At 40.2% G+C, this 10,736-nt stretch overlaps 1 protein-coding gene across 1 annotated transcript in view; it reads left to right on the forward strand.

Annotated features, from left to right (window-relative positions):
- The window catches only part of ZNF366 (zinc finger protein 366), a 35,524-nt gene extending 29,372 nt beyond the window's left edge, over positions 1–6,152 (forward strand). Inside the window, exon 6 of the mRNA XM_048932112.1 lies at positions 924–6,152. Coding sequence (XP_048788069.1) covers positions 924–1,459 — 536 coding nt within the window. The 3' untranslated portion in view covers positions 1,460–6,152. The remainder of the gene's footprint in view (positions 1–923) is intronic.
- Positions 6,153–10,736: the final 4,584 nt, after the last annotated feature.

Raw genomic sequence — 10,736 nt, forward strand, 5'->3', positions numbered from 1 at the left:
ACAGCAGCAGCTGCATCTTGAACGGCTGCATAAATCCCAGACATTGGATCATATTACTAAGAGGGAAAAAAAGCAAATAAAGCAAGCAAATAAAATAGCTTTTATCATAGATTTTTGCTGCTAAGTGAAATCCCAGTAGTGTCACCTTTGTTTAAATTGAGATAGACTATGCCTGCAATATCTGAATTTTCCTCTGTAAATCCTGATGTTCAGAGCACATTTTGAGTCCACCGTTGCCTTCTGGGCAATGTCTGGGTTTCCAACAGAGAGGAGACGCTCTGACAAATATTAAGACAGAACAGACCAAGGACCACACTCAGACTTACACTGTGCAGCTCAAAATCATCATTTGATTATGGTGATTTCCTCAAGCTGAAGGACATAGAACATTTCAGTGACTTTGGATGAGAGTGAAAAAGTCAAAGGGAGATGAAGTTTTAGACAGGTGGAACAGGATTGTATTTTCTCTTTATAGTAATATCTTTGAACACAAGTGTCTGCAGAACAACCATATTAAAACATTTTAAATCTCTTCCACTCTTCTGGAAAAAAAAAACAAAAACACAAAAACTGGAACTTTGATTATGGTATGTGATGGTTTAGATCAAAGCCTTCACTAAAAAAATAGGAAGAAGGAAGTGGGTAGGTTCACTGGCAAAAAATAGTTTACAAGAGGCCAGACACTTCACTTTTATTCCTAGCTCTCTCTCAAGTGTCTGGCATGTACAGCAAAATGTTATGTGTGCCCTGACCTGACTGCGAGGTAAATACTTCTTTTTAAACTTTAAAGGGCTTGGAGATAACTGAGTGGAAGACAAAGGTAAACAAAGACCATCTCAGGCTTTATGTTTTAACCGTGAACTGTATAGAAGCATTTGCTGTATGTAAATTGTTCTTTTTCTCCCCCTTTGAAACACTGCAAGGTTTTGGAAGAGGGAGAATTGCTCTGTCTCAGACAAATGTGTTGAGAAGCTTGGAACAGGAAGAGCCCTTTGATCTTTCCCAGAAAAGCCAAGGGAAGGGGATCTCATTTCATTCGGATGGTGAGAGTGCCAAGGGAAGTTCATGCCAAGAAGAAGAGGAAGACAACTGCTATGAGACAGAGCAGTACAGCCCTGGTGTGTACCATCATGACAACAACAAGCTGTACGTTCCTCAAGATCTGTCTGGCAAACCACAGTGCATGATGAAGGGATTCAGAGAGTCCTACTGCAGTGAGAAGGAAGAAATGTTAAGTGAGGGAGGACTGGAGAAGAGAGTAGGAGATTCTGACAATCAGGAGAGCCCAGGAGAGAGAGACCTTGGAAATGACAAGGAGCACCTGAGCTTTAGAGCTTTTGAAAAGGCCAGTCTGGGGCATTCTCTCTCTGATTACTTGTATTTCAAGCACAGGAGCAAGAGTCTGAAAGAATTACTGGAAAGAAAAATGGAAAAACAGACAATGCTTATAGGCATTTAAATGGGTGTTTGTTTTAAAACAGCTGGAAAATAAGAAACAAATAGCTTTGAGCATGAACTGTAATTTACTAGAGGTTGGAATTTTGCAGTAGTCTTTACAAATGAACAAGCCCGAACAATAAAAATATATTAAAGTAAAAAACATACATGAAAAGAACAAAGCAGTCCACAAAGATCAAGAAACACATTAGATTTTGAACTGTAAGATTTTTATACTTATCCATTTGGCATACAGCAGACGATAGGATGGGTATAGAAGTTTATTTTCCTCTATCTGGTATCTGGGGTGGTATATATTACACTCAATTTTGTAGTTATCAGAAAGAAAACACTGTAGTGTTTCATTTATTATCTTCCTAAATATATTCAACCACTTCTAACCACAGTTCTCAAAAAATTTGAAAATACTAGGTATTTCACAGCATAAGCAAGAGAACTGCTTATGGTGTACAAAAAATGCCATCCACCTCAGATCACTTCATATACTGCTATGACTTACAATGAGGAATGGGAAAAAAGTTATGAAGAAATGCTAACATCTTCATTTTGTGAGTCAGTGAAGTGTAGAGGTCTAAGACGTTGGAAGGGCTGGAATTCTTTATGGTCATGGAAGCTTTTTCTCTGGCAAAAGGATTGCCTGTGTTTTGCTGTTTCAGTCAGTATGGAAGCATTCAGCAGTTCTTCAAATGAAATGGCATGAACTGTGTTGACATTTTGTTCTAATGTCTGCTCACACCAATACATTTAATGAGCAGCAGCACGTAGTGTTTGCAAGCATTGCTGTAATTACACCTAAAACAAAGAGAGCAATTTCATTGAGAAAATAATGTAGTTTTGCCATTTCTCTTCCAGTTTACCTTGGCAAGCAGATATGATTTTTAAAATACAAAGCCCAGTCAGATTTTATTTTGGAAGGGATTCCAAAAAAGAGCCTGGTAAGGGTGAAGTAATATTCACAAAGAAAGACAGGTTTTTTATTTTCTTTTATCTGAGTCAGAATTTTTCCCTCATTAACACAGGTTGACCAGTAAGCTCCTGCCCTTCCAGAATAATTCCACTCATGCTGTTTTAATGAGTCATTCCCAGCTTTTTATTATGATTCTCATATAATTATATTTCATAGCAAAGATACTAGAAGCACATTCCATTAAGCACATTCCATCAATAGCATTATTTGGCCAGCACCTTGAATACTACATCTTCAGCATAGAAGACGTGGCCCCAAGCCATTCTGTTGCTTATAAGGAAATAAAGATATGATATGTCATTTAATTATTCCTATATCATTTTTGGAAATTATAGCTCAATAGGTTAAACTCCTCTAAATATGGTATTTCATTTCCAAATATTGCTACCTTCTTCATTTCCCTACCAATATCTTAATTTGGAATACGTTGTTATCATGCTTAATATTTATTATGTAGGTAACTCCAAAAGTAATGCCTTCTATTTATTTATATGGGAACACCAAAAGATACAAAGAGCACAGTAACACTGCTCTATAGAAAAATTCTCAGCTACAAAACACTGTTTTCTGGTATAGTCACCACCAGTGGCTATGCATTTTCACCAGTGATGAACAAAAGCCTGCATGCCAAGCTCATAACAATCCGCACCAGTGGAGGTGACCTGCTGTTGCTGTCACCACTGCTGAAGTGCACCACCCACCACCTCTCCGTGCTCACCCCCACTGTTTGTTTTCCACAAACATTCAGCAAGCATCCGTGAATGTAGGTGCCATTTTTTTTGCATGGAGGAATTCAGTGGCACACCTTTGGTTCATACACACCTCCATGTCAGATGCTATTCAGAGTGCCCCTCTGCTGTCGTCTGTTACATGACAACAAGATGCAATGGGATGTTGGTGGGAAGGCTCAACCTCTATTGTCATACCACCAACATACGTCTCTGATGTCATGGACCAACATAACATAGGAGGCATTACTTCTGGAGCAGCCATTGTAAGTTATATTAAGTACAAAGTCACATACTCATGGCTTGCTAACGCAAGAAGCCTGTTGCTGCAGCTCTCTGCCATTATAAGAAACCTCTCACATTACAGAAAGAATAATTATCACACCAGCTAATCAGCAATAACAAAGCAACAGTACTTATTTAGAATACAAAACTTTGTTTATATAGGCTGAGGTTGTAGGAGGTGGTTCTATTTTTCAGTATTAAAACCTGGCATAATAAGAATTCTGAATGACTAGGAGAATAAGCTGTTGGTGTAAGAAGTTTTACAGTACAGTTCATTCCTCTAAATATAATTAACCGTAGTTGATGTACATACTTTTTAAAAATAAAGAGGATATATAAAATTGATGTGGAATGTAGGTGATTTCAGGACTAGACTGAATGATGTCTTTCAAAATAGGGTATTTTTCAGATGGTTTATCATGTACATTTTTTCATATACATTCAACTTGTTCCTTGCTTCAACTGAAAGATAATTCCTTTTTAAAGTGTAATGTGTACAGCTGCTTTCTTTCTTGGACTACTGGAAAAGTCATCAGGTAGAAGAAATTCAGTGTGATCTACAAGTCTGTCTCTTAGAAATGGGAGAAATGACATTTACCTTCCTGGTAATGTCTTGCTTCTACCAGACAGAAGTTCCTGTTTTGGAATGCATACAGCCAACAGCTGAGTACCACAAACCCTTGGAAATATCTCTATCAAGTAGAAACACTTCCATTCCACTTCTGCAGCCATAGCAGTTCCTATAATAACATGAATAAGCAAGAGATAAGGAACATGGCTGCAGGTCCTACATTTTTTTTTCTTTAATGCAATTTATATAACTTACGTATTTATATATTGTGCTAACCATATACATGCAGAAAGTAAAGTAATTGGAGTACCCGGAATGGCAATGCTATTTGGGATGAATCTGTAACATACATCACTTTTCCTGCATTTTTCCCATTACAGTGAGACTTGGAGAATGTGCCCAGTCACATGGTCACCTTAAGTTCATTCATAAGTGCCTCGGGTTAACTCATGTTAGAGTAGTAAAGAATTTGTTTAAAAGCCCAAGTCACCAGTCAGAGGAATTGCAAACAAAGGCAATACTGAGATAAAGAGAGGAGTGTCAAGTGAGCCATGCAAAGGGATTAGGAGGTGGCAGCCCTGCCTGCTGCAGAACGTAGTGTAGCTGAGTTTAAGACACTTGTTATAAAGAGGCCTCTAGGGACAAATTATAAGCGAAATAACAGCCTTCATTGTGAAGCACCTTGCTTGTCAAACATAAGTTATTTTCACAGTATTTACATTGGCACCATTCTGGGAACAGACAGTAACAGCCTTTGCTTTTTAATAGCTTTGAAAATGCTTTATAGAAGTTTACTTTCATAATGAGGCTATTTCCCATCTCTGGATTTTGAGGGATTAGCTTCCTTGTTTTGCTTTCAATAGAGACCTAGTAATCCTGTAGAGACATTTTCTGCGTCCTGACCTTGGGACAATCTTTTTTCTTTCTTTACTGATTCCTAAAAGGAGTCTATCTGCTCTCTTTTTGCAATATTGTAGACAAAAATGCTTATATCTGATTCTTCTCTGCTATTTGAATTTTCAGCTTTGATACCATAATAAATTGAGGCCCAATCTTCGTCACACTTATCACATCCATATAATTTTTCCTGCGTTATTACAAGAGCCTAAGTTCATTCTCTTGGAAAGCATCAAAACAAATGAGAGTGAGCACAAACTCATACAGCTGAGATATTTTCCAAAGCAGATGCTCAGGAAACTTTGCTGAGTCAACAGTAAACAATGCAACACCATAATGAGGTTGAGCAAATGAAGGCATGTGGCTTGTTAAGTCAGAGATTTTTCTGCTCTTTATAGCAGCAAAGAGAATTCTGGAAGACACTGTCAGACACAGAGTAGAGGATGGAAATTCAAAAGCTGGATTAAGAAAATCTGAGGATAAAGGAACATAATATGTTTGTTAAGAAAGAGAAGTAGTAATCTGAAATGAGTGATGTTTTGAGTTTGGCCACCAGTACTCAGCCATCCCCTTGTGACATGGAGTTCTCTTGGTTGCCAAGCAGCCTCTGATTTGTGATAGCAAGGATGGGTGCGATGTGCTCAGTAAATCAAAGGATAAAACACTTTATAATAATGCTATAACAGAATTTTATCCTGTGCTGCGCCTCACAAAACACACTCGTGGAAAGTTACAAGAAACGCCTAATTCTACTGCACTCACCTCTTTACAAATCTGCCTTGATCCCATAGCTATTCTCTGATTTCTCTCTTCATATGGTGCTGCTGGACTCTGCTATTATTAGTGTACGGTTAAGAAGTAATATAAGTACTGTATTTATTACACCAAGAGTTTCTAATAATTATTAACAGTTTTGAAAATAAATTGTGTCTGCTTAGCTGAACAAGATATAACAGAGCTAACATTTTGTATTCCTAACAAATTTTGCATATAGTATGGTGTATATTTATTTCACACAAAATCCTGGGTTGTTATTTGAAACCCGAACTCAAAAAATGGACCAACTTTCTGAATACTTAGTTTCTGGCATTCAATTTCAGTAGTAAAAGCATATACGATGTATTAACTTAAATATATTAGAGATGCTGCTGTACTTTGTGTTGAAATGGATCTGGAGTTCTTGGCACCTTTGCTACTTTACAAAATAAACACATGGGGATGATCTGACAAAGTCACATGTGAAGAGTGGTCCTTTTCAAGGGAAACCTAAATGTATGACAGAGGGGCAATTAGGAGACAAATAAGAGCTGACAGGTTCCCTAAGACAGAGAGATAACTTTATTATTACAGACTGCAGGGAGACCATAAAAATGATTGAAACTGATTTAGGCATTTGTTAATTTAGCCTTAGACAAGCAAAAAAAATTAACATTTACCTTACTGATACTTCAAAAATCTGCATCTTGTATTAGAATGAAACACATCTTAGAAAATTGAAGTTAGGGAAATGGAAATTCCTTTATAATTTCAGAAATAAGCAGAAGATCTGAACTCAGAGTTTCAGAGTTTCTTTTTCTAATGGAAAACACTTCTAAGTGATGAGGAAATTCTTGGATTTATTTGTTTGTTTTAACAAGATCCTGATGCAATTGGCATGATCAGATTTTACAGAAATAATTTAAAGTTGTTTTTGAACACACAGAGGAAGTAATTGGACTACTGGCTGTAAAATAATTCAAGTCATAAAGAAAATAGAAATGTTCGATTTCCAATTCTCTGAAGTATACACCTTTTAAAAAAGCCCAAAACACTCATCAAAACACCAGAAATATATTGAGGCTAAGTGAAACAGAACTAAACCCTTTTTAATTTTCTGTTTTCTTCTTCTTTTGCCACCCCTCTTCCCTCCTTCTTTTTTATTCCAGGTAGCAGCCACAGTGTAGTTTATAAATTAGTTGTATATGAGTAGAGTAGTGTACATGAATCATTTGGAATGGGACACAGCTCATCACCAGGGCTTTAAATTACAATTGATGGGGGAAGGAGATGTACTGTTAGGGAACAGAGGAGAGTCAGGGAACAGAGGAGAGTCAGGGAACACTGTCACTTCAGGAAGCAGTTGGGGAAAACCTCAGATTATTCTGGAGGTTTGTGGGAAGGTTCTTTCAAAAAGGTAATGTAATTAAAAGTTCAGCAGAAGTGCCTCTATTCCAATTTTATATTCTACCAGCATAGAAAAAAAGCGATAAACCATGATGCAATTGGAAAACTATGGTCTCATTTCTATCACAGAAACATGGTGACTCACATGACTGGAATACTAACACTGAGGGCTATGAGCTTTTCAGAAAGGATAGGCAAGGCAGGAGGAGGCGGGGGGAAGGCTGTCCTCTGTTAAGAGGTGGATAGCCTGCATGGAGCTCCCTCTGAGAAACAGTCAGGGACAGGCTGAGAGCCTGCAGGTTAGAATTAGAGACCAGACCAATGAAGGAGAGCTGGTGGTCAGAGTCTAATACAGACTGCCTGATCAAGGGGAGCCTATTGATGAGGTCTTCTTGCTTCAGCTGCAAGAAGTCTCATGCTCATAGGCTCTCGTCCTGATGGGGGATTTCAGCCACCCAGATATCTGCTGGGAAGGCAACACAGCAAGCTACAAGCAATCCAGGGGACTCCTGGAGTCCATTCACGACAACTTTCTGGTTCAGGTATTGAACAGACCCATCAGAGGTGAAGTGTTGCTGGACCTGGGGCTCACAATACAGAAGGTTAAGATCAAAGGAAGCCTGGACTGCAGCAACCATATCCTGGTCAAGTTTGTGATCCTGAGGAATGTGGGCCTGGCAAAGACCCTGAATTTCAGGAACCTCTCATGTTCCTAAACTTATGAGAGGGGGTGGGAGGAGCAAAATCCCTTGCAGTACAAAAGCAGAGCAAGACTGACACTACCTCATGAGGTTGAATGTGTACAAGTATTTGGGGCCAGATGACATGTATCCACGATGTGGAACTGGCTGGTGTGTTTCCCAAGCTGCTCTCCATCATGTCTAAAAAATTGTGGCTGTCAGGTAAAGTCCCCAGTGACTGGAAAAAGGGAAACATCATTCCCATATTCAAGAAAGGGTGAAAGAAAGACCCGAGGGACTACAGGCTGGAAAGCCTCATCCTCATGCTTGGGAAGATCATGGAATGGATCCTCCAGGAAGAGATGTTAAGGCATAGATGAGGAGGTGACATGTGAGATGAGGAAGAGATTTGAGACAGTCAGCATGGCTTCACCAAGGGCAGATTGTGCCTCATCATTCTGGTGGTCTTCTATGATGGAGGGATGGCACAATTCAACAAAGGAAGGGCAACTGATATCTACCTGAAGATGTGCAAGGCTTTTGGTCCCACATCACATCTTTATCTCTAAATTGGAGAGAAAAGGATTTGAAGGGTGGATTATTAGGTGGGTAAAGTCGAGTGTTGTTCTCAATGGCTCTTTGTCCAGGTGGAGGATGTTCACATGTCTGTCCTGGCACTGGTGCTCTTTATCAATGATTTAGACAGTGGAATTGAGGGTACCCTCAACATGTCTGCTGATGACACCAAGCTGAGTGGTATTGTTGACACAATAGAAGGGAGGGACACCATCCAGAGGGACTTAACGAGCTTATCATGGAATCAGAGAATCACAGACTCCTTAGAGTTGGGGAGACCCTCAAAGTTCATCTAGTACAACTCCTATGCAATGAATACAGATGTGCACAGTTAGATCAGGCTGCCCAGAGCTTGATCCAGCCTTGCCATGAAAGTCTCCGAGGAAAGTGCATTGGCCGCATCTCTCAGCAACCTGTTCCAGTGCCTCTGCGCCCTCACTGTAAAATACTTTTTCCATATATCTAACTTAAATCTACCCTCTTTAAGCTTGAAACATTTCCCCTTGTTCTATCACAATAGGCCCTGCTAAATGGTCTGTCCCCTTCTTTCCTGTAGCGTTCCTTTAGATACTGAAAGGTGTCCCTCAGGTCCCCTGGATCTTTCTATTGCCCAGCTGAACAGCAGCTATTTCAGACTGTCCTCGTAGGAGAGGTTTTTCATCCCTTGAGTCATTTTTGTGGCCCTTCTCTGGAACACACTCCAATAGGTCCATGTCTTTCCTATACTGAGGACTCCATATATGGATGCAGTATTCTAAGTGAGGTTTCACTAACAGAGTAGAGGTACAGGATCACTTCCTTCACCCTGCTGGCCACGCTTCCTTTGATTCAGCCCAGGATACTGTTGGCTTTCTGGGCTATGAGGGCACAATGGAGGCTCTAGTTTGCAATCCACCAGTACCCCAAGTTTGCAATCCACCAGTATTCCAACTCCTCTTCAGCAAGTCTGTACTCTATCCTTAGATTTCCTAGCTTGTATTGATATCAGGGGTTGCCACAACCAAAATGCAAGATCTTGCACCTGGCTTTGTTGAACCTCATGAGATTCTCCTGGACCCACTGCTCAAGCCTTGTCTAAGTCACTCTGGATGATATCCTACCATCTGGTGTGTTGACTGGACCTCACAGCTTGCTGTCATCTGAAAAATTGCTGAGGGCACACTCAACCCCACAGTCAATGTAATTGATGAAGATATTAATGAGTATCAGTTCAGCACTGACCACTGAAGGACATCCAGCCATTGAGCCATTGACCACCACTCTCTGGATTCGGTCCTGCAACCAGTTATTCATTGAACAGCCTACCCATCAAATTCACATCTCTCCAATTTGGAGAGAAGGATATTGTGGGGTACTGTGTCAAAGGCCTTACATAAGTCCAGATAAATGACACTGGAGGCTCTTCCATTGCCCACTATTGCTGTTACACCATCATAAAAGGCCACTAGGTGAGTCAAGCAGGATTTGCCCTTGGTGAAGCCATGCTGTTCTTCTATATCACTTTCTTGTCTTCCATGTGCCTTAGAATGGCTTCCAGGAGGACCTGTTCCATTATCTTTCCTGGCACAGAGGTGAGACTAACAGGTCAGGCGTCAGGATCATCCTTTATACTCTTCTTAAAAATGAGTATGTTGCCTTTTTTTCAGTCACCAGGTATTCCTGTTCACCTGATTGCTGTGACTTTTCAAATATGATTGAGAGTGGCTTGGAGACTACATCAGCCAATTTCCTTAGGACTCTGGGATGCATCTAATTGGGACCCATAGACTTATGGATGTTCAGGTTCCTCATGTGGTCACAAACCTGATCTTCACTGGGATGGACATTGCTTTCTGAATCCCCTCCTACCAAACCAAACACGTGAGGGCTGTGTGGCTAACAGTTATCAGAGAAAAACAAGGCAAAAAAAGTTGTTGAGTTTACTTCAACCTTCTTGTACTCTGTCTGCTTGTATCACTCAGTAGGGGGGTACGCTCTCCTGGTATTTCCTTTTCTGGTTGAGGTAGCTGCCTTTCTTGTTCTTCTTGGCACCCCTGGTCATGTTTAGTTCATGCTGAGCCTTAGCTTTCTTGATCCCATCCTTACACAGCCTAGCAGATTCCTTATGTTCTTCCCATGGTACCTGCCCTGTTTCCACTGCCTGTGCATTTTCTTGTTTTTCGGTTTGACCCGCATGTCCCAGTTTAGCCACGCTGATCTCTTGCTTTCCTTTCCTGACTTGCTACACCTGGGGATGGAGAACTCTTGCAACCTGAGGAAAGCCTCTTTAAAGATCTGTCAGCTCTGCTCTGCACTCTTGCCCATGAGGACTGTTTCCAGAGTATTTTGTTGATTAACTCCCTGAAGATCTGGAAGTTTTCTTTCCTACAACATAGCATTCTGATTTCATTCTTTGCTGGCCTCATATCCCT

This window comes from Lagopus muta, chromosome Z (genome assembly GCF_023343835.1).
Source record: "Lagopus muta isolate bLagMut1 chromosome Z, bLagMut1 primary, whole genome shotgun sequence".
In the NCBI taxonomy this organism is placed as follows: Eukaryota; Metazoa; Chordata; class Aves; order Galliformes; family Phasianidae; genus Lagopus; species Lagopus muta.